Source organism: Arachis stenosperma, chromosome 3, assembly GCF_014773155.1.
Source record: "Arachis stenosperma cultivar V10309 chromosome 3, arast.V10309.gnm1.PFL2, whole genome shotgun sequence".
Taxonomy (NCBI): Eukaryota; Viridiplantae; Streptophyta; class Magnoliopsida; order Fabales; family Fabaceae; genus Arachis; species Arachis stenosperma.
The window spans coordinates 9170129-9197952 of NC_080379.1; the positions used below are offsets into that span (position 1 = coordinate 9170129).

The 27824-nt window shown below is 39.8% G+C and overlaps 2 protein-coding genes across 2 annotated transcripts; one reads left to right on the plus strand and one right to left on the minus strand.

The window, feature by feature from the left end:
* Window positions 1–13215: 13215 nt before the first annotated feature.
* LOC130965459 (uncharacterized) lies at window positions 13216–15327 on the minus strand. The gene has a single exon (XM_057890219.1). It carries the CDS (start codon window positions 15325–15327, stop codon window positions 13216–13218), a length of 2112 nt encoding a protein of 703 aa, XP_057746202.1.
* A 10339-nt stretch (window positions 15328–25666) lies between these two features.
* Window positions 25667–26938, plus strand: LOC130965460 (uncharacterized). The gene is made up of 2 exons (XM_057890220.1): window positions 25667–26152; window positions 26258–26938. The coding sequence occupies exons 1-2, from the start codon at window positions 25667–25669 to the stop codon at window positions 26936–26938; spliced, it is 1167 nt and encodes a 388-aa protein (XP_057746203.1).
* Window positions 26939–27824: the final 886 nt, after the last annotated feature.

Here is a 27824-nt window from a genome sequence, read left to right on the forward strand (position 1 = left end):
AAATGCGTTGTTCCAGCCCCCACCCCATACTCTAATCGGATTAAACCCCTCCTCCCGCGGCAAAGCCCTCGACTTTTCTATCATAGTTGAATTTATTATTAAAAATTATGAATGAGTTGAATTTATTGTGGTAAATTGAATGGATAATATCATTGAGTTGAATTTTATTGCTAAATAACATCATTAAATTGAGTTGAATTTGTTATTGTATTGTTTAAAAAATCATTTAAACTAAATATTTTGTTACTGTAAATCTTTTATTTTTTTACTAGAATTTTAAAAATGTCTTCATCTCAAACACGGTTAAAAACACCACCATCTCAAAAACAAGCAACTTCAACTCTCAAAGTTACAATTGAAAAAATTTATAACAATAGAGGGAAAAATAATCCTATTTTGGAGCATTGTAAATAAATTGTTAAAAATTAAGAAAAATAACTGACATGGATATATTATGTTACTGATTGTGTTATCTTTCGCTCACTCTTGTTCATTTAAATCAAAAAATATGGGTAAAGAACAAATAGGTCCCTGAGCTTTTATTTCATGGACATTTAACTCCCTCAAGAATGAAAAATACAAAATGATCCCTGACCTCTCAAAACGCCGTACAAATTGGTCCTTTCGTTCAATCTGCTTTGCAACACGTTACGAATTCAGATTACCTGGCGCTTATATGGCGTAGCAATGGATATGCGTCTTCAGGATGGTGTGAACAGGGTTGACGTGGTCGACTGGAGAAAGTAATGGGATGTTGTGGTCCTTGGGCACTAAGACGACGTCGTTTCGAAAAACGTTTTGCAATGGTTCTCATGAGATATGTTATTGCTGTCCATATCAGTCACAAACAATTACAAAAAGTTCTAGGACTAACCTTTTCTCTCAAAAAAATACAACACTTTGTCTCCGTGTTGTCGTCGTTGCTGTTCTGTGAAGCAGTTCCATTGAAGCTTTGTGGTTATACCTGCGTCTGTCGTGGAGAGTGGTAAGTACATTGTTGTTCAAATTTGTTCTGCTTATACCCGTTATTTGTCATCAATGTCGTAGGATGAGACTGATAGGGACTATCAGTGGTTGTCGTAGGTAATTAGTTGTAGGGTTAGTCATTTGTCAGGTATTGTTTAGAGAGGTTTTGGAGATTTTGATAATAAGATTTGGTTTTATGTTGTGTTGTGGATTGAAAAATTTTGCAGATGGTTGATGTATTCGGTGTTCTCGTGTTCCATCATGGGGTAATTTTTCAAGGACACCCACCGGTGAGTTAGTCTATTTGCATGTTCAAGTTGAGACGTTTCCTCCGATGGACTTGAATTTTGTTGTCTTTGCCCCCTGCTGGTATTATTATTACTTGAAATTGCATTTGTCTAATTGTTATCCTTACTTGCATGCATGTTACCAATTTGTTAGATTTTTTTTAAAAAGGGATGTCGTGCTGTCATGCGGTTGCAGAAATAAAAAAAAAGGCATGACAACATGGAAGATTATGTGCATCCATGGTTATGCATGGAATCTCTGAAGAAGACTTACGAGCACTTCATCCAGTCTGTTACTAGTGAAGAGTTCTGGACACGGACTGATTAGACAAGCCCTGTTGCACTTGTCATCAAGAGGTCAATCGGTCGTCCAAAGGTCCATAATAGACAGAAAGACCCAGCAAAAACTGTTATTGAAGGTGAAAAATTGAAGATGAGTTTCTATGTGACCTACAGCAAGTGTGGTCAAACAGGACACAACTATAAGATTTGCAAGGGTGCGCCATCCAACCCAAATTGAAAACTTAAGACCAGGAAACCAAAGAAGAAGACCCATGACAACCTTTTTCTTGTGGTTCGACCACTGTCACAATTAGCACCTGAGGCAGAGGTACTTGACTGGACAAAAGATCTTTTTGTCCTCCCGATAAAATGTTGAAGGATTTAATTGTCCATTTTAAAAGTGTTAAAGGGTCTATTTGTATTTTTTTAATTTGTTTGATGACTTTACTGTCTTTCTTCATTTCAGGGTGAAGAGCATAATTCATCTATTCCAACCAACCAGAACCATTCTGCAGCTACCACAACTCCAGATGTGCTCCAACAACAAGTTGTTCCAAAAGCTGCGTAAGTGCCTATTTTTGCAATCCCTGCAAGGCAAGGCCAGGTTTCATTCAAACCTCCAGCAGAGTTCCAACAAGGCCATCCAACAGAACCTTGCGACCAAAACAACCAATTAGAAGGAAGGATGATGACAAACAACATGTTACAGGATCACAACAACCAAGTGCAGAAGCAACTGAAAGACCATCTGATGAGGCTCTGACTGCAGCAAGCACTGAAACTATAAGAATATTTCGGTTCATCTCCACCCCAGGAGTCAATAATTCCAAGAAATGATGTTGTTATCTTAGGAAGTCAGTCGTAGCTGATGTAAAAAATTGGACAAACTTATTTTCATTTTTTATGTGTCCTAGTATCTTTTTGGCAAAATTATAATGCTCAGGTTGTGACTTGTTATGAGACTGCTTATCATATTTTGTTAGGATTATAATCCTTCAAACTTATCTTATAGTTCAATATTTAATGATCCAACTAGTTTAATGAATTTTACATACCCGAACCATCAACATGATATTATATATAGCCATTTAAAGACATGATGTTACAGCAACAACATATTATCATTCATCAAAGGATAAACATAACTACATTATGTCATTATTTCTCACAAGAGCGATACTCAACATCTAATAACACCTAATAACAACAATAGCATCACAAATTACTACCAAACATACAACAATAACCCACGGATTAAATTTTTTTTCCCTCTCTAGACAAGCAAGCTTCTTCTCTAACTTAACCAGCCTCTTATCTAATTTATTCTTGCACAAGTACTGCTCCAGGTCGTCAACTTCGTTGTTAGTAATTAACTTCTTTGTAACCCTAATTTTTGCAACATGATCATCAAGTCAGACAAAGAACTTGCAGTGGGATGGATTTTTCAACTACAACATCAACAACAAGATCAAAATTCAGCTAAACACATGAACCAGCATCAAGTTTCATAAAACCATGTTACCTTGAAGAAGGGGCACCCAAGAAACAACCGGCTGAGGTTAGTTGGCGTCCTGGACTTATACAGTACAGCATACATGCCACACCTACACATCGGAGCAATGCCGTCCTTCTCGTTTCCAACCTCCACGCACCGAATGTGAGACGACAATCAGACTCATTGGGTGTTCGGAGAATCTCCTTCATTGGCCATAAACGCCCTAGACGCAACAAACTCCTAACTATACAAGTGCGATGGTGTCTGGGACTAATTTGGAGAATTAGGACACCTCCCATCGTTTTGAGAGCAGAGCAGAGGGACCCAATTGTCATCCAAATAAATGTTAGCATCTCATCCTACCATGTAACGGATACATCACTCCGTTATCACCACATAGATGTCACATCAGACTTTTCTGTTTGACATTAAAAAACAAATTAAATGAAAGAACCAATTTATATGACGTTTTAAGAGGTCAAAAATCATTTTATATTTTTCATTCATGAGGAAGTTAAATATCCACGAAATAAAAACTCAAAAATCTATTTATTCTTTCTTCAAATAATATTTTATACTAAAAATTAATATATTATCTGATCCGTCACCTTATAACTCAGTCTTTATTATGCATTATGAGTTATAACTCGGCGTTAACTATCATTCATTCTTTTGTTTGTAACTGACACCTTCATTACCGACTTAATGACCATCATTTCTATCTTAATGACCAAACGGTCATAACATCAATTTTATGCCTATAAAAAGAACCTTCTATATCTAATCTCAATAATACATTCTATATTCATAGAATTATTATAAAGAATACATTCTATATTCATAGAATTATTATAAACACAATATAACACATGATAACTTTCATTTCATGTCTTACATTCTATATTCATAGAATTATTATATACCTCTTAAACACTTACTGACTTGAGCGTCGGAGTGTCTTTTGCAGGTACCCACCCCCTTGTTCTCTCCTTGCCGACGTATAACTCATCCCGACGAGAAACTTGAAGACATTCATCGACGGACGAGCTATACACCGGCCAAACTCAGCAAGAACAATTGGCGCCGTCTGTGGGGACGAGTAAAATAATTCCCACTCCCCTTGGGTTCATAAAACTTGATTTACATTCAAATTTTTGAACCAATCTCAACAATCTTGTTTAAGATTTTTAATACCTGTTATCAAATTTTAATCTATCGTAACTTTTTATAAAGTATTTACTTTATACATTCAAATTGCTTCATTTTTACGTATCATAATATTTCACATCTCATAATCGATTAATGAACCAATCCGAGAATAAACTCGGCTTTCAATCAACCCGAAACGAACTCGATTTTCAATCAATCCGAGCACAAATTCACTTATCAAATTTGCTTATTTTTTTTCAAAGTTCTCTATTTACACAAGTAAAATTATATATTTTATTCAAAACAACCATGTCAATTGCATTTTTATTTCTTATGTATTATATTCTTACTGCTTAATGATTTCATTTATACAATTAAATGACAGTAATTATGAGTTTAAATATTAAAATTAGATTCCATCAAAAATTAATTATATATCAATTGTATATAACTGTTACACTAATTTTATGTTACTATTTGTTTAATGTAGAAATTTAAACAGGCAATTTACTATTGTTACACGAGGAATATCCCTCGTCATACATTATACTAAATATATAATTCATCAATAACTGTTATCTTACTGCTTTATTATCAAATTAAAGCGTGTCCTACAAAACAAAATTCAGATATTCACATATGGCATGTATGACATTCATATATGTCGTCTTCTTTTCTATAATTATCAACTTTAAGGTATATTTTTTTTTACTTTGAACTATTTTACTTTTACAATATATATTACTCAATATATGTTACGACTTTATACCTATTCATTTTCTCAATTTATGTTATTCATGTCAGACCTTCACTGTAAATTGTAAATATTCAACAAATAATTGCTTTGAGAGAGAAATTTATCAATAAATTGTTGTGGGTCGAAAAAATTCCCAAGACAATTAACCATTATATCCTCGGATCATACAATCGATTCCGTCAATGGATATCTATCTCTGAACTTTTCAGTTCATATACAATCAAATGCTAAAATTGTTCTAGCGGAAAAGTATCCCCCACACAACTATCTTGATTGAATGACTCTTGTCATTCAATTATTTTTTGAATAAGTGCCGACATAATAACCCGACTAAGCTTGGGGGCTCACCACATCATTATTCACTCATCTTTTAACCGAGTTATAACTCATTTTATTTTCTAAGCTTAGCCTGGGTCATATGATCGACGGACAAAGCTTGGGGGCTGTGATCCGTCACCTTATAGCTCAGTCTTTATTATGCATTATGAGTTATAACTCGGCGTTAACTATCATTCATTCTTTTGTTTGTAACTGACACCTTCATTACCGACTTAATGACCATAATTTCTATCTTAATGACCAAACGGTCATAACATCAATTTTATGCCTATAAAAAGAACCTTCTATATCTAATCTCAATAATACATTCTATATTCATAGAATTATTATAAACACAATATAACACATGATAACTTTCATTTCATGTCTTACATTCTATATTCATAGAATTATTATATACCTCTTAAACACTTACTGACTTGAGCGTCGGAGTGTCTTTTGCAGGTACCCACCCCCTTGTTCTCTCCTTACCGACGTATAACTCATCTCGACGAGAAGCTTGAAGACATTCATCGACGGACGAGCTATACACCGGCCAAACTCAGCAAGAACGTTATCTATATTTATATAAATTAATATTTGATTATTATTATTATTATTATATTTATAAAAATTTACATTTTAAATTTTAACACATTATTTTAATTTTATTTATATAATTTTATATTTTTTAATTATGATTGAATTAACTAAATGAATCAATGATTTACGGTAATCCAATAACCTAATCATATGATCGGATTGATTATAAATTCGGCTCTCGGAACTATGAATCACACTACCGATAATTATATTAAAATAAAAAAACTGATCATTTTAAGAGATGATTTATTTAAGGATATTTTTGTTCTAAAAACAAGTGCATTATCCAAATTTTGCACTTTTGTGTTGCTTATTTCTTATTGAACCGAGGGACATGTTAAGATGATCGGATCCACCTGCCACAATACTGTACACGTGTCAGTCTATAATAACTTCTAGTGCTACACTACAGTACTACTCACCCCTTTGCTTACGTTACTTTTTGCTTTGCTTGCTTCAAATAAGAAACACCACGAAATCTATTTATTATTTTATCTTTTCTTAGCTGCTAGTATGGACTATGGAGTGACCTCGTTAATCGTTATTGATTTTTTTAGCACACAATTTTAGATTAAAGGAAAAAAAATGTGTCCTGTAGTTTAAAGTTACGATGAGATCAAGATGTTGGTGGATATTTTTAATTTTGATATTGTTTTTTCAATAATGTTTTACAGTCTTATTATTTTTGGTGTATTATAAATTTGATCTTTAGATTTATTATTTTTTATTTTAAATATATAAATTTGATTCTTAAATTTTTTATTTTAATTCTTAATTTTTTAAATATGTGAATCAAACTTTTCAATTTATTTTACAGTAAAATAAAAAATTACATCAATTTTCCATTTTATATATCCGAAAATTTAAAATTACATCTCAAGAATTCGGACCTTCAAAATTTACATTGAAATTTTATAACCAAAAACATTGAGAATCCAATTTGTTAGTGACAATTTTTTATTATTATTTTTTTTTTAAAAAGAACACCCATCCTATCCATGACAAGGCAAACCGCCACATTACATCTATATCTAAACAAATCAGCCGATAGTGAAGTCATCAAAATCAGAAGATTGTTTTTAATAAATATGTTTAAATTCTAACCTTTTAACTTTTTTTATATTTTTTTTTTCTAGTTAAAGTACCCTAACAAAATGTTCTTATTGACAGAGTACAAAAACTAGATAATACTAATTGTTCTTGCCTGATTATAGCCGAACTATAGATCGTTCCCGAGCAGTGGGAGGCCGAGCTTATCCTCGAGTTGTAATATTCCACCACCAGCCAGCAGAGCCAAAGGAACAAGGGGGGGGGGGGGGGGAGTACCTGCAAAAGTACTCCGACGGTCAAGTTAGTTTTTTAGAATCACTCTTAAGAATTGTTTAGTCAAGAAAGGTCTACCTTTACTGATTCTCCTTGATTGCTTTTTATAATCGGAATATCATAACAGTCATATTCCTTGACCTGCTGTTTAAGGCGTAACGGACGTAGCCGATCATAAGGCCAGTTATTGCCATAAACTCGGCTCAAATAATTTGTCGGTTACCAAGACGTTTTCCGAGCTATAACTCGTAACCGATGTATAACGGTCGTATCACAGCCCCCAAGCTTGGCCTGGATTTAGATGAGGCAGGTTGAGCTTTGAAATTAGATTTTGACCGAGTTATAGCTCGGCGTAAGGAGCCCCCAGTTCAACTTGACTTATCGAGTGGGGTGTATTTATTACAGTATAGGAAAAGTTACTGGGACAGTTAATGATGATACCTGTCCCTTCAATGCAGGTGTGAGTTCCAAGGTGTAATTTATACCATTGAATGTGGTTTTAAATGAAGGGTCAAGATTAAAACTTTGGAATTGAAAAACGGTTTCTGAAACGAGTGGCTTAGAGAGTGACGCTTAGGTACTTTCGTGTGAAGGTTCGAGGGCTTTAGTCTCTTTGTCTTCTGAAGGTGGTTTTAAACTATGAGCAAAAGAGGTTAGAAGTTCTGCTCTCTCTCTCTTCTCTTCATTTCTGCTTTTCTCCGTCTGATAAGTAAAATGGGTGATTCGAAAGTAAAGCCACTGCCTAAGGTAGAAGACGATGGATCATATGGTTGGGTTGGTGAGGATGTGAAAATAAGGGCCTCTTTGTTTTTTGATGAAGAAAGCGTTAAAGCAATATCTTTAGGGAAAGTAACGAGGCCCGGTTTTCACATCGAACTGATTCCGTGTAACCGTGTGGATAGGGTTTATCACAGAGAAAAGGATTTTGAAAGTTTTTATTTGTATAGTTGTATCCTTGAGGAGTTGTTTGTGAAATTACCGTTTTCAAAGTTTGAATGTAATATATTGAAACAGATGAACTGTGCTCCGTCCCAGGTTCATCCTAACGGATGGGCTTTTATAAAGTGTTTTGAGGTATTAATGGAGTTCCTGGGTATTGAACCTGAGGTAGAGCTTTTTTTCTCACTTTTCCAAGCAAAAGGTGTTTGGAAAGGTGTCTGGGTAAATTTGAACAGTACACCCGGATTTTCTGTTTTTAAATTATATAAATCCTCTTTCAAAGACTTTAAAGAGATGTTTTTTAAAGTGAGATCGGTGGAGAAGGAATTCCCTTTTTATTTGGACGAAAATCTCGGCGAACAGTTTTCTCTTTTCTGGTGTTGTCATCCTAATCACATCTTGGGTCCCGAACTAATTTCGCCGCGGAATGAATGTATTATCAGTTTTTTAATGGAGATGGTTGATCTGGGTGGGTTGATATCAGTCTCTAACTTGTTGCCTTGGGAGGAAAATAAGGCTTCGGTAGTTGAATATTTGGGTAAGGGTTTCTTGAGTATATCTTCTGTGTTAAACTCTGATTGCTAAGAGTTTGTTTTGTTGTTTTCAGGTGGTAAATATCCTGGGGTTTCAGCGTCGAGTATGAGGGCTCGTTTTAAGTTAAAAAACTTTGAAGGTTCCTCCTCTAACCTGGAGAAAGTGGAAGGGGAGGTTGAGGTGAATCAACAGATTCCGAGAAAGAAGGGTATTGTGTTTAAGAAGAGAAAGTCCGAAAATTTGGAGGAGGGGAAGAAAATGGTTGAGCTTGACGATTTGGCAAATTTTATCGTGAAGCAAGAGAAGCTCCACTCGTTTGAGGAAGAGGGTGATGGTTCGTCACTGTGGGACAAGAATTTTCCTTTTAATGTGGTGGCGGATGAAGTTGTGCAGTCTGCTTCTGATGTTACTCGTATTGATGAAGTAGGAGATCTTGGAATAGACCAATTCATGCAGGTTTGCTGTGTTGTAAGATTATATGTTATATATATATATATATATATATATATATATATATATATATATATTTTAAGCAATTAATTGGTTTTGCAATAATGCAGGTTCTGGGTTTTCGGCTGGCCAGCATTGGTCGGAGCCAGGAAAAGAGACATAGAAAAATGTTACAATGTGCATCTGAGAGCACGGAGTTAAAGGGTCAGCTTGAGATGAAAGAGAATATGCTCGCCGAGCTTGAGAAGGAGTTAGCTGCTGTGAAAGAGAAATTGAAGGTCGAGAAGGAAGAGCATCAAAGTGTTTCTGAGGCTTTAGAGAAGAAGAAGGGTGAATTGAGTACTATGAGTGAACAAATCATCGAGGTTACGATGAAATTGAAGCAAATGGAATCTAGTCGGCAGACTGATGTCCTAGATGCTTTTGCAGAAGGTTTTGAATGTGCGGTAATTCAGGCTAAGTTTTTGTTTCCTGGCAGCGATTTTACTGCCATGGATCCGAGTAAAGTAGTTCGGAATGGCGAGTTAGTTGACGATGAAGATGAAGCTGAAGAAGGTGACGATAATTTGGCTGACTAAAGTATTAGGCTGTATTTTGGGTTATCCTTTTGTTTGTTTTAAAGTGGAATGATGTTATTTCTGTAAGAACTATTTTTTTGTTTGATGATTGACGTATGGTTGTTTTGGCCATTATGTTTTTGGCGTTGCTTATTTTGTTATCTGATATATCTGTTGGATTAGGATGTGGTTAATCCTAATTTTATGTGTTCCCGTCTGAGGGTCTGATTAATTTGACATGCTGATTGAGGTTCTATCAGCGGCGGTTTGCGCATGAGTTATCAATGCGACTTAAGGCTTGACCGATGATATATAGATGTGTATATTGCCGGATCGTAATGAGAGACAATGAATACAAAATATGTAGAATTATATATAGATATGATAAAACAAATTTTATTTAGTGCAGTACCTTTACAATTGAGATAGGTAAGCTAGCCTCGTTAAAACCTTCTTGAGCAAAACCATATATGGAAAAATCTCAAGTTAGGAAAAAGAGTACTAGCGTGCTGCACCTTGTTAGCTGTAGTATTTCTTCGATGAGGTAACATTCCAAGTGCTAGGAAGTGTTGTTCCATCTAGGTCCTCTAGTTGATAGGCACCTTTACCGATCACTTGACGTACTCTATAAGGTCCGTCCCATGTTGCAACGAGCTTGCCGTGGGAAGGTGGCTTGCGGGCTGTTTCAGTTTTTCGTAATACCAAATCGCCTTGGTGAAATGATCGTGGTCTGACATTCTTGTTATGACGTTGAGCTATTCGTTGTTGCAAAGCTTTTTGCCGAATTGTGGCTATAGCGCGGACTTCCTCGATCAGGTCAAGCTCGGCCCGGCGTGCTTCATCATGTGCTTCATGTTGTGTTCTCAAGGAGCTTTGTGATATCTCAACCGGAATCATTGCCTCTGAACCATACACCAAACGAAATGGTGTTTCCTTTGTGGTTGAATGTACCGAAGTATTGTATCCCCATAAGATCTCCGGAACAAGCTCGGCCCAAAGGCCTTTAGCGTTGTCGAGCTTCTTCCTTAGAGCTTGGAGGAGGACCTTGTTGGCAGCTTCTGCTAAACCATTGGATTGAGGATGCTCGACTGAAGAAAAGTGTTGTTTAACTTTTAAATTCTGCAAAAAAGTCTGAAAATTATGGTCTATGAACTGGCGACCATTATCAGTCACAATATGTTGAGGTATACCGAATCTACAGATTATGTGTTGCCAAACAAATGATATCATTTGTACCGATGTAATTCTGGCTAGAGGTTGAGCTTCAATCCATTTGGAAAAGTAATCGATTGCCACAACTAAAAATTTTACCTGTCTGGGTGCCGTGGGGAAAGGTCCGAGGATATCAATTCCCCATTTATGAAATGGCCAGCTTACCGTTGACTGGTGTAGCTCTTCGGCTGGAATATTAAATACCGGGGCGTGCTTTTGGCAGTGTTCACAAGCTCGGACTTTTTTCTGGCTGTCTTCTCATATGGTCGGCCAGTAAAAACCTGCACGGAGAATTTTGCGGGCTAAGCTTCTGGCGCCTGAGTGTATTCCAAAGATGCCCTCGTGAACTTCGGCTAGGGCTATTTCGGCCTCGGATCTGTCTAAGCATTTTAATAATGGTCGAGAGTAGCCTCGCCTGTATAATTCGTCATTCAACAATGTAAAAAATGATGCTTGTCGTTTAAACTTTTTAATGTCTTTTATTTCTAGCGGAAGTTTAGCATTTTTGAGATATTGGATGTATGGCTTTTGCCAAGAATCCTCGGATTGAAGGTTGCCGATCATATTTATGCTCGGCTCCTGTAAAGTTGACTGCAAAAGTGAAGCATTATGTGACTGACTAGTAGCTAACTTAGATAGTATATCTGCCCTGTGATTCTGATCTCTTTCTATGTGGGTAATTTCGATTTTGGAAAAACGAGTAATCAGTTTAGTAACAATTTCAAGATATTTTAGTAAAATAGGATCTTTTGTCTGAAAATGCTGGTTTACTTGCTGAACGACTAACAAAGAGTCACAATAAATGTGTAAGTTAGTGACTTGTAATTCAATTGCTAACCTGAGCCCTGCAATGAGGGCTTCGTATTCGGCCTGATTGTTACTGGCTTTGAAGGAAAATCGAAGAGAATGTTCAAATATAACTCCCTCAGGGTTTTCCAGAAGTATCCCTGCACCTGCTCCTTGTGGGTTTGATGCTCCATCAACGAATAGCACCCATTTCTCGGAATCGTCATTTTGGGTAGGTCCTGTAAATTCAGCAACAAAGTCAGCTAAATACTGTGACTTTATGGACGACCTAGGTTGGTAGTGGATATCGAACTCCGAGAGTTCGATGGACCATTTGATCAATCGTCCGGCAAGCTCGGGTCTGGCGAGTATTTGGCGTAATGGCTGAGACGTCCTAACATTGATCGTGTGACTCTGAAAATAGGGACGAAGCCTTCTTGCTGAAAAAACGAGAGCGTAAGCCAGTTTTTCTAACTTCGGGTAACGAAGCTCGGCGTTCTGGAGTGATTTGCTCACAAAGTAGACTGGCTGTTGAGTCTTATTGTTTTCTGCAACAAGGACAGCACTAACTGATATATCAGTGATAGATAAATACAAATATAAGGGCTCACCGACTTTGGGCTTTTGTAAAACAGGTGGTTTAGAAAGGAATTGTTTTAAGCTTTGAAATGCCAATTCACAGTTTTCATCCCAGTGAAAAGCTGTGTTTTTTCGTAAGCAGTGGAAAAAGCTCGCCGATTTGGATGCTAAACATGGCAAGAATCTGGACAGCGCTGCTAGTCGTCCTGTCAGTCTCTGCACTTCCTTTATGTTTGTTGGACTGCTCATATCTAGAATCGCCTGACATTTCTCCGGGTTGGCCTCGATTCCTCGGTTGGTCAGAATAAATCCGAGGAATTTTCCACCTTGGACACCAAAGGCACATTTTTCTGGATTAAGTCTCATGTTGTAAACTCGAATTTGACCGAATATCTCAGTAAGATCGTCGACATGGCTCTCTCCGATTTTTGTCTTGGCGACCATGTCATCAACGTACACCTCAAGGTTTCTGCCGATCTGTTGGTTGAAGACTTTATTCATCAGCCGTTGGTATGTTGCTCCTGCATTCTTTAAGCCAAAGGGCATGACGTTATAGCAATAGTTACCATATTCAGTAATAAAAGCGGTTTTATCTTGGTCTGATGGATGCATAAAGATCTGGTTGTAACCAGAATATGCATCCATGAAACTCAATGTACCATAACCACAAGAGTTATCTACTAAAGTATCAATTGAAGGTAAAGGATACGCGTCCTTTGGACATGCTTTGTTTAAGTCAGTGAAATCAACACACATACGCCATTTACCGTTATGCTTTTTTACCATTACGATGTTGGCTAGCCAAGTCGTGAATCTGATTTCTCGTATGAAGTTTGCATCTATTAGCTTTTTAGCCTCGTCCATGGATGCCAGTCTTTTTTCTGTGCCGAGGTTTCTTTTTTTCTGGGCTACTGGTCGGGCTGCCGGATTAATGGCGAGCTTATGCGTGATAACAGAAGGGTTAATTCCTGGCATATCTCATGACGTCCAGGCAAATAGGTCGGCATTCCGTCGTAGGAAGTTGATTAGTTTGTCTTTCTCTTCGCCCTGCATGGATGCGCCAATAAAGGTGAATTTGGTTGGATCATCTGTCAAGGTAAGCTTTATCAGCTCTTCATTTGGTAGAGGGCGATCTTGAAGGTCGGCTCGAAGATCCAGCTCGGTAAGCATTGGCTGTTCTGCGCCTATGGAGTTTACACGTCTGTCGCTATTTCTCTTGATGGGCTTTAAACTAGTGTTGTAACAGTGCCGAGCATCTTGTAGGTCGCCATGGACGATGGCAATTATATCATCCTGCAGAGGAAACTTGATACAAAGATGGACAGTAAATACAATTGCGGCAAACCTGTTTAAAAAGGGTCGCCCTAAAATAAGGTTGTAAGGGCTGAAACTGTCAACCACCAAGTATTGAATATCATGTGTTCTAGATGCAGGTTGTTCACCCAACGTGGTTTGTAACCATACTGAACCCATGACTGGGACTCGCTCCCCTGAGAAGCCGACCAAGTCTCCTACAGACGGTTGTAGAATGTTAGTACTTAATTTTATTTTTTCAAATGTAGTAAAAAATAAAACGTCGGCGCTGCTGCCTGGGTCCAGCAGTACTTTCCGAACTATTAAATCGCCCAGCTGGATGGAGATGACGACAGGGTCATCAAGATTCGTGTCATGAGCATGGTAATCGGTTGGAGAAAACGTTATCTCAGGTGCTTTTTGTGTCAACTGAGGATTGTTGGTCGTATCCGCCAGGGCGAGCATGGCTCTGTATGTGCGTTTTCGTGCCGAGCTTGTGTGTCCTCCTCCCGCATAGCCTCCGGAGATGCAATTAATCACGCCCCGGGGTTGAGCGGGAACTTTCTCCTTGTCTTTTGATGGAATTGCTACCGAGGATGGTTCCGCGGCAGAAGTGGATCTCTTTTGCATGTGACCTGCAATGAATTTGTCAAGGTGTCCCTGCCTCGCTAAACGTTCGAGGAGATCTTTAGCGATCACGCATTCATTGGTTGTATGACCGAACTTCTGATGGAACGTACAATACTTGGATTTATCAACATTTTTTGGTTCTGGATAACTCCCGGCTTTCCGTGGAGGTTTGATCAGCTTGGAGTTTAATATCTCCTTGATAATGTCGTCTCGTTTGGTGTTGAACTGTGTGTATGACTCGTATCGGGGTACTGGCTTGAAGTTCTTTCTACTTTCTCGGGGCCTCTCGTCGTCTTTGGTGGTTGCCGACTTTTCTGACTTCCGAGCTTGACGGAGTTCTTCGATGTCTATCTGTCCTTTGGCCTTCTCACAGAACTCGGCCAGGGTTCTAGGTTTAGCGACCGCGATAGCTTCCTGGAATTTTCCTGGGCGGAGCCCACTCTTGATGGCATGTAGGTGGACCTCAGGATGAAGGTCGGGGATCCTCATGGCTATCTTCGTAAAACGTGTGATGTAGTCCTTCAGGCTTTCTTGAGGGCCTTGTTTAACAGTTGTCAAGTAGTCTGAGTCATGTAGGTAAATAGCGGACGCTGCAAAGTGATCCTCAAATTGCTTTGCCAGTTCTTGAAATCGGGAAATAGAATCTGCAGGCAAAGAGCAAAACCAGTCAAGTGCAGGACCATCTAAAAAAGAAGGAAAACAATGGCATAGAATAGGATCAGATGCACCGTTAACAATCATAATTGATCGAAATTTCTTAATGTGTTGTTTTGGGTCTCCCAATCCATCATAAGGAGTTAGCGTTGTTGGTAGGGTGAACTGCCTAGGTAGCTGGAAATTCATGATGTCCGCCGTAAATGGTCCTGTGGAATTATCAAGCTCGTCCCTATCGGTTTCGGCTCTTTTTTCGCTGTCATGCGGACCGCCGCCTTCCTCATCCTGAGGTGTCTCCGAAACGTGTGTGCGGTGTTCCTCGTCATTATTCCGCTCATTATGATCGTTACCATGTTCAATGCGGGCGTTGATTAATTGCTCGATATGTTGTTGCATCCGTTGATTCTCGTTTCTCATGTGCTCGTTGGCCTCAGCCATGCGCTGATTTGCCTGCTGAAGCTCAGTCACCATACGAAGGAGCTCAGATGGGGTGGGAGGAGGTGCGTCAGCCATTGTCGAGGTATTTGGGGCCTGAGAGAAAGGGACTTCAAGCTTCGGGCCCCACGGTGGGCGCCAAATGTTCTTGCCTGATTATAGCCGAACTATAGATCGTTCCCGAGCAGTGGGAGGCCGAGCTTATCCTCGAGTTGTAATATTCCACCACCAGCCAGCAGAGCCAAAGGAACAAGGGGGGGGGGAGTACCTGCAAAAGTACTCCGACGCTCAAGTTAGTTTTTTAGAATCACTCTTAAGAATTGTTTAGTCAAGAAAGGTCTACCTTTACCGATTCTCCTTGATTGCTTTTTATAATCGGAATATCATAACAGTCATATTCCTTGACCTGCTGTTTAAGGCGTAACGGACGTAGCCGATCATAAGGCCAGTTATTGCCATAAACTCGGCTCAAATAATTTGTCGGTTACCAAGACGTTTTCCGAGCTATAACTCGTAACCGATGTATAACGGTCGTATCACTAATTTATGAGAAAAATTCAATAATTAATTCTAAATTATTTTGAACCTACACTAGTTAAAAGACTAGAATAAATAAGTGAGCTAGCATGTTTTTAAGAGTTTTTTTCATTTTTTATTTCAATATTGTTAAACATCAAAAGAAGGATTAATTCGTTCAATTGGATCCAACCTGTACCGCTATGAATTCGTAATTACAATAAAGATTTTGGTAATGAATATTTTGAAACAATATTTAAAAATTTAAAATTTTAATAGTTTTTGGTGACATTTAATATTAAAATATAAAACTTAAATATTTATGCTTTCTGATATTTAAAAGGTACTTTTAAAAAAAGTATTAAGCAACCAAATTTTTATTTTATATTTATTTTATTTAAAATAATACTATTTTTTTACTAAAAGTCTAATCTCTAATATTTCTCTAAATAATTAAATATTAATTAGAAATTTTTTTAACAATAATTCTTTAGATTTACCTTAAATTTAAATTTATAATATATTTGTTATATACTTACTAAAAAACTATAAAAAAAATCATTAATAATAATTTTCATATATCTCTTAAAAGTTTAAAACACGTATAGGCTAAATTTTAATTCTATTTTTATTTAATTATAAATGATGGTGTTAGGATAATAAAAATAGTAAAAAGGGCAAGGAAGGATAGAAGGAATACTTTTTGGGGCGGTTAGTGGGCCCGAAGAAAACTGGGCTTTGAGTTGGTATTAGGAAAGTGGGTGGGGCCCAATGAAGGCCGGGTCTCAACTGCAAAGTTGGACCAACGGAAATGCAAATGTCTGCGTTGGAATTGAAAGCTGCGATGCACGATCTTTTGACGGTTAATAACTATATAAGCAAACTAGTTTTTTTCTTCACTAATCCATTTAAACAAATATTAGAGATTTAAATTATATTTTGTATACACAATTCGTTAATTAAATAGAACTCAAATTTACGATGAATTAATCTTTGTGCAAGATATTGTGGGAAAAAAAGAAAACTATATAAGCATATAAGCAACATAAGTAAGAAGTTAATCGAATTTATATTTCAGATAAGTAGATCATATTAAAAATGGTAAAAATTTAGGTGGAGTCGACTTTACGTGAAGTGGATAACTGAGAATCGTTATATAATTTGATTAATTTGACTAAATTTTCATCTAACGGCTCTCAACTATCAATTTTATGTGAAGTCGAATGCACTTGAATTTCACCCATAATAATAAATAATTAAATAAATATGGTTGTGGAGTGCACCATCGCTCATAGGTGATGGTCATGGCATCATCATCACCCACGTTCATTCAACGTAACAACATCGATTGATTTGATTGCCATTGTAATCTCCACTAATGACTCTCACTGATCACACCTCATCTTATTGTAGTCAACTTTCCTTTACACATCATATTATTATTACTATTAATTATTAATATTAACGTGCATATATAACTCTTTTGTTGAATTTTATATTAAAGTAACTATTTTTACGAAGGGAAAAATGTCTTCGTATAAAGGCAGTGTTACTGGCTATCAGTTAAATAGTTTAGTCAAATATATTAAATTAAATATATAAATTTTTTAATAATTTATAATATTATTTTTATATAAAAATATCTTTATAAAAATAATCACCAATACTAAAATAATTTAACCTAATTCTGAATAGAACACACAATGTCACCGAAATAAAATGAATAATTTATCTAACCATGAAACGGTGTTGTGAACTTGTGATGATGACATTAGTTCTTTAGACATTAGTTAAGATATTCATACTCTTTATACTCTCAAAATTCTTAATTTTATTTATATATTTACCTATTTTGCGATTTTAATTTTAAATTCGTTTAAATATTTTAGTTTTCTAGTTATTACAATATTTAACTTTTTTGGAACAGTTAGAATAATCACAAAATGACTACAAATTTAATGAGGCATTTGACGAAAAATGTAAGTTTTTTTTGTTTATGATATATTTTGAATTTTTGACACATACACATTACACATTCATGGCAACTTCGACAGCGATTTAGTTAGTCATAATAAAATATCTATTTATTGTAATGGTTATTTTGTCACCAATAATATTGTAAAATGTGTCAGCCAAAAAGACAAAAAAAATTAATTTTTACTCACATCTATCTTATAAGTTGCCACTATAAACAATAAAATAAATGACACTTTATGTTTATGGTCGTCACAAAAAAAGATGCAAAATCGTCACTAAATGATAATATTGCAAATTCTTTTTGTGACAAGTTCAATTAGTTGTCCGGCGGCAAAAGCTTATTTGTTGTAGTAGTGAGGGGGAGAGAGGTGTATGTTATATGGATTTTTTTTGTCTCTTTGTTTAAGAAAAAGAAAGAAAACTTATATATAAAGTTTGGAGAATAGTGATTAAAATAGATACGGAATTAGTGATTAAAATAGTCGATAGATATTATTTATACTTTAGAGTTTGGATTTATGTTTTGAATAAAAAACGATAAATGATGATTAAAATAGATCACAAAAAATATATTTTTTAAAATAATTTTGTTAGGTAATTAATGAAGACACCATTTAACTTGAGCTAATCTTTTGAATTTTAAAAAAATTTTACATTTCAAAAAATGTGCCCTTAGTATTTGTGTTATGCACGTTTATTCTATTCTTTTTTCTCTTCCTCTTTTTCTTTCTCTTCTTCTTGCGATATCGTGTGCTCGTATGCAATTCATGTCGAATGCCTCTGTTGCGTGCCGCCGCGTTCTTCCCCCAAAATCCAAGAAAGAAACTTTCCAAAATCTAGGAAATAAATATTCATTAAGCCACATAAAAAGAAACATCCATTTATTCGAAAAAAATATCTAAAATCCTGTAAATGAAATATCAATTTACTAAAAAAAACATCTAAAAAAATAGTTAAAGAAAAAAAAAAAAAACAGGAATGCATACAAAAGGCATTACCTTGTCTATAGAGTCCTTGGCAATAGGAGCTCCATGTGGAGGGTCCGATTGCACTGCAACACATGTTACATGGAGAATTGCACGTCGTGACAATGAAAAAATGATGCAGGGAGAACGGTCGCGCGGTCCAGTGAGATCGATGACCAACTCAAACAGAGAGAACTCGTGGCAAGTAGAGCTCGATCGATGCGCAGGGACTGAACGCGCCGCATGAGGAGACATTGCATGGAGAGCCACGTGTTGCGGCGATGAGGATTGGATGTGGTTTAGCCTTGCGCTGCGCACAGAATTGTTACGGTGGACGACGCAGTAGTTGTATGACGAGCGCTTAGGATACCGGCAATGCGAGAAGACAGTGCTTGACTTTGAGGAAGCGGTTACGCGATGATAGTAGAGGGTTACATTGCGTTAATCTTAATTTTATTGCACTAACTCTGGTTCAAATTTTATTTTTTAAAAAAGTTGTTCAAGTTGACTGATACGTGATTAGTTTCTTATAATTTTTTCTTTTCAAAATCGAATTGAATTGATTCAATTAGACTAATTGAAAACTAATTATCGAACATGTTCGGTAAAATATGTCATAAATCAATTAAATCAATTCATTTTTTTATAACAAAAAATTTGTTTTTTTTAAGAGTATGTAATTATAAAAAATTATTTTATTATATATAATTGAATATTGATTGAAATTTTAAATTTTACAATTTTTAGCATTATTGAATTAATAATCAATCCAGCAAAAATACAAGAGAAGACAAAATTAAACGTCACTGTCTGAGTCAATGGTGGGATGATTAGACAGGAAATCAAAGCCAACCATACATACTTTGCTTATCTTTAAACCTAAGAGGCCCACCAAAATTAACCTTAATTATCCACCCTTTAATGTCCTTTAATTTAATTTTTTTCCCTTTTTTAATAGTCAGAACTTTCCTTCATGTTAAAAGTGGTTTTTTTATTTCGGTCAAAAAACATAAATAAATAAGCTTTATATTTTAACATAAAAAGAGTTCTTTTTTTTTCCAATTCCATTCATCAATTAATTCTAACCCCATTTACATTTTATCTTAGTTTTTTTTTTTAACAAAATTGTGTTATAATTACTTAGCTTAACTTGTATCTTCTTAAAATCAGCCAACTAAATATACTCTGAGTATATATTGTTGATATTATTGATAATAACAATTAATTGTGTATGTAACCAATGAATTATAATTCAAATTACATAATTTTTTCATATTCATTTAGGCTGTGTTTGTTTTTAGAGACAGAACACTGAGACATAAATATTGAGACACAAAATCATGTTTGATAGAGAAGACATGGACAGAGACAATGTGTCGAGAGACACTGAATTAGTGTATTTTGTGTCCATCCTGACAGGAAAAACACGAAGACACTAACAAGGGACACAACTTATTTTTCATTTTTTCTTTCATTATTCTTGTTAATTTTTCATAATTATATTTTTTATTATTATATTTTTCATCTCAAATTTTTTGAATGAAAAAAATGAGAATAAATTAGATTTTCATAACTTGTTCTAGTTTATCACCAAACAGAATACAAGAACACAAAATTTTGTGTTTCTGTCTATCAGTGTCTTGTCCTATCCTATTATCAATGCCTTGTCCTATTCTGTTCTCAGAAATAAACATAGTCTTAGAGATTGCAAGTTCAAGTCTTATTTTTAACTTAAAAAAAAAAAACTAATGGTGTGTAGCAAACTGTATACGAAGTGTCGATCACAGTCGGACAATCTTCTTTATGGGTTTGAATAAGTAATCAATAAAAAATAAATCTAAAACACATTTTGTATTTTGAATTAACAATGGTAACAATTAATTAAGGAAATGATGGATGTGGAGAAAAATTGACAAGTTGGTCTTAGCTTAGTTGTTGAAAAAAATTGGCAGCACATGAATAAAGCTAAGCCGGCACATAAGTCACATTATGAAGACATGTGTGGCTAAATTATTTGGTGTTGCGTGTATTGCGTCGGTTACACTTTTGTGGCCATTTAGATAATGCCCATTTTATGGGGCTTCCTTCTTTTCCTTTTTGTCTACACTTATCAAATGGGAATGTATTTGTATGCAAGTGAATCATCAATTATTGAAAAGAGCAGTGAAATTTATCAACATTGTTATGTAAAAAAAATGTTTTTTTTTTTAATTAATTGGAAAGCAAAAGTGAGAAGGTTGTCTCCTTTTCATGGCAGACCTATCTTTCTGTTTTCATTATCTTTGTCCCTCTCAACGTACTTCAATTCAGTTTCTCTTGATTTGTGAAAAATTACACTTTCTCTTTAAAGAAGGTATACAGAAGAACGAGATTCAATAATGAGGGGATACATGCATTATGATTTTTTTTTTGGGAGAGAGAGAGGGGGAGAGAAAAGCATGTCTTTCCAACTAAATGTGGTTAATTATATATTAGTTAACATGGATTGTGTTATGGCCCGGCCCAAAATCAACACGGGCCGACCCGACCCGAGCAATACCCGACCCGGACACGCGCCCCCCAACCGACCCGGACACGCGTCCTGTACAGCTCACACACGGCTGCAGGGCAGCGTCCTTGGGAATATGGGCCTGTCCCATGAGGGGCCCACTACTGACATGTATATAAGGGGAAGATTGGCTCTTCCCCCGAGGTACGTCACATTCTCTCACCCCATTATTCTGCCCGCCTGCACATTACTGACTTGAGCGTCGGAGTGTCTTTGCAGGTGGCACCCCCCCTCGTCCGTTCACCAGCCCAAGTGCTCGTTAGCTCGGCAGACCCACAATCAGTGCGACCAGGACTAAGACATCCTCATCTATCCACCTTCGCATCTTCTGTTCACCCGACCTGTTCGGAAGCCGACGAACGAACATTGGCGCCGTCTGTGGGAAGTCTAAATGGAAGTTGCACTGGGTCCCGGCGACCAAGGCCGAGCTGTCGGAGCAGAGGGGGCAGCCTCCGTCGCGTCGCAAGGGGGGCGGCGAAGGTCCCCCCATCGACGCACGAGGACACGACCATTCGGGGGAACGGGCGGCGATAGCGCCATAATAATGCAAGAGCTACGCCACCGAGTCCAGAACCTGGAGCGGCAGCTTGCCGACCGGGAGCGGGATGGACGCTCTACCGATCCGAGCTATACCCCGTCTCCCGGGAGCGAGGAGGAAGACTCTTACCGAAGCCGCCTACGGACGGAAGTGGAGAGCTCGCGGGAGGAGTCACCCATAGTGAGGAGACGAAATGACACGATCATTTACTCCCGCGGCGGACCAACCCATCGAGCGACAAGAGGTCGCGAAGACGGAAGAACACGACAACCCGTGATAATGGGCGCCACCCCGTTCCACCGATCTATCCTCGAGGTCCGGTTGCCGAAACACTTCGACAAGCCAACGGACATGAGGTACGACGGAACTCAAGACCCTCTAGAACACCTCACGGCCTTTGAGGCCAGGATGAATCTAGAGGGAGTAGGCGACGAAGTAAGATGCCGCACCTTCCCGGTGACCCTAGCAGGACCAGCGATCAGATGGTTTAACGGCCTCCCTCAAGGCTCCATCTACAATTTCTCAGACATCAGCCGCGCATTCCTGGCTCAATTTACAACGAGAATAGCAAAGGCCAAGCATCCTATCAACCTTCTCGGGGTAACCCAAAGACAAGGAGAGCCGACCAGGAGGTACTTAGATCGGTTCAACGACGAATGCTTGGAAATCGACGGCTTAACCGACTCGGTGGCCAGTCTCTGCCTGACGAACGGCCTCCTCAACGAGAACTTCCGAAAACATCTTACCACGAAGCCGGTTTGGACGATGCATGAAATCCAAACGGTGGCCAAAGAGTACATTAACGATGAGGAAGTCAGCCGAGTCGTGGCTGCCAATAAGCGGCAGTCCGGTTACGGCCAGGCTCGTCAGTTCGGTGGCGACGGGGAGAGAGCGAAAGAGAAGGCCAGGGAGGAGGCGTCAAACAAAGCACCTAGGCCGTTCCCTCGAGTCGGGAAGTTTACTAACTACACTCCACTCGCCCTCCCCATCGTGGAAGTCTATCAACAAATAGCTGAAAAGGGAATTCTTCCGAAGCCCCGACCACTCAAGGACCGCACGGGTGGAAACAAGAACCTTTATTGCGATTACCATAAGGGATATGGCCATCAAACACAGGACTGTTTCGACCTGAAGGATGCATTAGAACAAGCGATAAGAGAAGGAAAGTTGGCAGCGTTCTCCCATCTCATCAGGGAGCCGAGAAGGCGTTATCGTGATCAAGACGAGGAAGGCAAGACACGCCCGGCCAAGCGGCGACAAGAGCCCGAAGACAGAGACCACGGCCTCACTGTAATAAACGTGGTAACGGCAAAGAACACTGCACCAAAGTCCCGATCGGCACACAAGAAAGACGCCAAGGTTCTGGCGATCTCTTCTCCACCGATGCAGAGTACCAAAAAACCTCCGTCCATTTCTTTTGGCCCAGAAGACCAATGGTTTAGCGACGCCCCGGAAAACCCTCCCATGGTCATAACGGCCAGAGTGGGAACCGGCCTCGTCAAACGGATCCTCGTCGACACAGGGGCTGATTCAAACATCATGTTCCGCAACGTGTTCGACGCACTGGGGCTAAAAGACGCCGACCTGACGACTCACCAGCACGGGGTTATCGGGTTAGGCGACCACTTCATCAAACCAGACGGGGTCATTTCCCTACCAATCTCGGTGGGACAGGTGCAAGGCCGAAGGTCGGCGATGGCCGAGTTCGTAATCCTCCGAGATTCCACGGCCTACAACATCATCTTGGGAAGGAAAACAATCAATGATTTTGAAGCTATAATCAATACCAAGCTGCTGGTTATGAAGTTTGTCACCGATGATGGATCCATAGGGACCATAAGAGGAGACCTCGAGACGGCGGTCGCTTGTGACAACGCCAGCCTTTCCCTCAGAAAGAAGTCCAAAGAAGCATCCGGCGTATTCCTAGCCGACCTTGATGCCAGAGTAGAGGACAAGCCGAGGCCGGAACCAGAAGGGGACCTGGAGAAATTTAGCATCGGTGACAAAGGGGAAAAGTTCACATTCGTTAACAAGAACCTCCCACATGAGCTAAAGGAGCCTTTGATTGAAATGATAAGGGCCAACAGGGACTTGTTCGCATGGACACCAGCCGACATGCCGGGCATAGATCCACAAATCATCTCTCATCACCTAGCCGTCAAGCCAGAAGCCCGCCCAGTTGCTCAACGGAGAAGAAAAATGTCGGCGGAAAGGGCAGAGGAGGTAGCCAAGCAAACGGCCGGCCTCCTAGAAGCAGGCTTTATACGAGAAGTGGATTACACGACGTGGCTCTCAAACGTGGTGCTGGTGAAAAAGCACAATGGCAGGTGGAGAATGTGCGTGGACTACTCGGACCTTAACAAAGCATGCCCCAAAGATTGCTTCCCCCTCCCCAATATAGATGCACTCGTCGACGCTGCGGCGGGGTACCGGTATCTGAGTTTCATGGACGCCTACTCCGGTTACAATCAGATACCGATGCGCCGACCAGACGAAGACAAAACGGCGTTCATAACGCCAGGAGGAACTTTCTGCTACAAGGTAATGCTGTTTGGCTTGAAAAATGCAGGGGCGACATATCAAAGGCTGATGAACAGGATATTCCACGACCTCATAGGGAAAACGGTCGAAGTTTACGTGGACGACATCCTGGCAAAAACAACACGACCTGACGACCTCCTAAACGACCTGGCAAGTGTGTTTGCGTCCCTCCGTCAACATGGTATGAGGCTGAACCCCCTCAAGTGCGCCTTCGCCATGGAAGCCGGCAAGTTCCTGGGATTTATGATAACTCAGAGAGGGGTAGAAGCCAACCCGGAGAAATGCCAGGCAATACTTCAGATGAAGAGCCCGGGCTGTGTCAAGGACGTCCAGAGGTTGGCAGGGCAATTGACATCACTTTCCCGGTTTCTCGGGGCCTCGGCGACAAATGCCCTGCCATTCTTCAACCTCATGAAGAAAGGGATGGCGTTTGAGTGGACACCCGCGTGCGAAGAAGCCTTTCAACACTTCAAGGAAATCCTAGCGGCACCTCCCGTTCTCGGGAAGCCAAGGGACGGGGAACCACTGTACCTATACCTCGCTATAACAAGCGAAGCCCTGGCCGCAGTACTAGTGCGGGAGGACGGGAGGACCCAACAACCAGTCTACTTCATAAGCAGGGCCCTACAAGGAGCAGAGTTAAGATATAGCAAGTTGGAAAAGCTAGCCTTAGCACTCCTAACCTCCTCGAGAAGGTTAAAACAGTACTTCCAGAGTCACCAAGTGGTCGTCAGAACGGACCAAGGGATCCGACAAGTTCTCCAAAAACCCGACCTGGCGGGAAGAATGATGACTTGGTCCATCGAACTCTCTCAATATGACATACGGTACGAGCCCCGGCAAGCCATCAAGGCGCAGGCGATGGCGGATTTTTTGGTTGAAGTAACAGGAGACCCAGGCGAAGACATGGGTACACGGTGGAAGCTCCATGTGGACGGAGCCTCCAACCAGACCTTCGGAGGAGCCGGGATCATCCTAGAAAGTCCAAACGGGGTCGTATACGAACAATCGGTCAGATTCGAGTTTCCCATCTCGAACAACCAAGGAGAATACGAAGCCCTCATAGGAGGCTTGACCCTAGCAACAGAGGTCGGCGCAAAAAGGCTGGAAGTATGCAGCGATTCCCAAGTCGTCACTTCCCAAGTAAACGGCAGCTATCAAGCCAAGGACCCCTTGTTGCAGAAGTACTTGGAAAAGGTCAAAAGCTTGAGCCAAAAGTTCGACGAGGTCACGGTCCAGCATGTACCCAGAGAAAGGAACACACGAGCAGACCTCCTATCAAAATTAGCCAGCACGAAGCCAGGGGAGGGAAACCGGTCTCTCATCCAAGGCATGACGAGGGAACCTGCAATTGCACTACACATAACAACCCTAAGTTCTTCATGGCTAGACCCCATCACCAACTACCTAGAACACGGCCAAGTCCCTGGTGACGGAAAGGATGCGGTGAAATTAAGGAGAGAAGCGGCCAAATACGCCGTCATCCAAGGACAGTTGTTCAGAAAAGGGCTCAGCCAGCCCCTATTGAAGTGCCTACACCCCGATCAAACGGACTACGTCCTCAGGGAAGTCCACGAGGGCTGCTGTGGGCACCACATCGGAGGAAAAGCCCTAGCAAGGAAGTTGATCCGAGCTGGGTACTACTGGCCGTCGATGATGGCAGATTCCAAAGAGTTTGTCAAAAAGTGCATAAAGTGCCAACAGAACGCCAACTTTGCCAAGGCACCGGCAAACGAGTTGAGCTTGCTGACGACCTCCTGGCCATTCGCTCAGTGGGGAATCGACCTCTTAGGGCCCTTCCCTGTCGGCCCTGGGCAGGTCAAATATCTCATAGTGGCAATTGATTACTATACCAAATGGATAGAAGCCGAACCATTGGCTAGCATATCCTCAGCCAATTGCAGAAAATTCATGTGGAGGCAGGTGATAACACGGTTCGGGATACCAGAAGTCGTCATCTCGGACAACGGCACACAATTTGCTGACAAAAAGTTCACAGAATTTCTCAACGGCCTAGGTATAAGGCAAAGGTTCTCTTCGGTAGAACACCCTCGGACGAACGGACAAGTGGAGTCCGCCAACAAGGTTATCCTTTCAGGGCTGAAGAAGAGGTTGGACAACAAAAAGGGTGCTTGGGCCGACGAGCTGGCATCGGTCCTCTGGTCTTATCGAACAACCGAGCAATCCTCCACCAAGGAAACCCCTTTCCGACTAACGTACGGGGTGGATGCAGTAATACCCGTGGAGATCGGTGAACCAAGCCCGCGATTGCTTTTGAAAGGAGTAGAGGAAACTGTAGAAAAGGACCTGATAGATGAAACCCGAGAGAGGGCCCATTTGACGGAAACAGCGCTAAAACAAAGAATAGCTCTGCGATACAACACCAAAGTGCTCAAGAGGGAATTTGAGCCTGACGACCTCGTCCTAAGGCGAAATGATATCGGCCCACCGACCCCCGGAGAGGGCAAGCTAGCGGCAAACTGGGAAGGTCCTTACAGAGTCAAAGAGGTGATGGGAAAAGGGGCCTTTAAGTTAGAAAGGCTCGATGGCAAGGAGGTCCCGAGAACATGGAACGCGGACAACCTTAGAAGATTCTACTCCTAGAGGACGGAGCGACCTGCCGGCTAATCTAGCTAAGTAGTTAATTTGTCATTTGAACTTCATAGTAACTTTCAAGTCTTTTATGTGGATACCGAATAAGATACACTTGTGCAAATTCTCCATTCTATTTTACCTCCGTTTTTCAGATAAATCATCTTGTCGTGACTAGCAACGACACCTAACCCGGGACTGATCACCCCAGGAGGTCATCAACTACCGTTGTAACGAGCAACTACACGAGAGCCCACGGGCCGCCGATATCAACAACTATAAACCAAAAGCGGTTACTAAAAACGATAACAATCGGACAAGTAAGAAAAATTTCATTGTGACAACACGAGCAAGCGACCAAAGAGTCATTATTCACAAGCCAAAATTAAAACGGCTAAGATTAAACTGTTCGTAAGCCATAACGGCTAAAAACAACTGTCTACAAGCCAAAACAAAACGGCTAAACAAAAACGATGAAACAAAGAGTTCATTTCTTCGGAACATCAACAACCTGGCCATCCTTAATAATCTTAAAAACGCCAATTGCCGACGTGTCGAACTCAGGGGCAACAATTTTAATTTGAGCCTTCAGGGCTTCCTCGGTGCCCAAAATCGCGCCTTTACCCTGTTTGACGACGTCTTTGTACTTGGCCTTCCATGTTGCCAGTTCGGCCTCCACGACCTGCTTCTCCTTCTCGATCTCGGCCGTACGCTTCTGCGCCTCGCCGACCTGTTTCTCCAGAGCCATCTCACGCTCGACCAGACGTTCAATCGTCGCGTCCGACTCTTTCTGTTTCTTCTCGGCAGCTGTTAACTTTTGTTCGGCGGAGGTAGCTTTCTGCTCAGCGGTGGTGGTTTTCTTCTCGGCGGCATCCAACTTCTCCGAAGTTTGAGTCAA

What these genes read in the sequence shown, in the direction of transcription:
- LOC130965459 (XM_057890219.1), bottom strand. Translation starts at nt 15,327, where the DNA reads ATGGCTGACGCACCTCCTCCCACCCCATCTGAGCTCCTTCGTATGGTG.
- LOC130965460 (XM_057890220.1), top strand. Translation starts at nt 25,667, where the DNA reads ATGACGAGGGAACCTGCAATTGCACTACACATAACAACCCTAAGTTCT. An exon ending in TCCCTGTCGGCCCTGGGCAG is followed by an intron (nt 26,153 to 26,257) that starts GTCAAATATCTC and finishes ATGTGGAGGCAG; the next exon opens with GTGATAACACGGTTCGGGAT.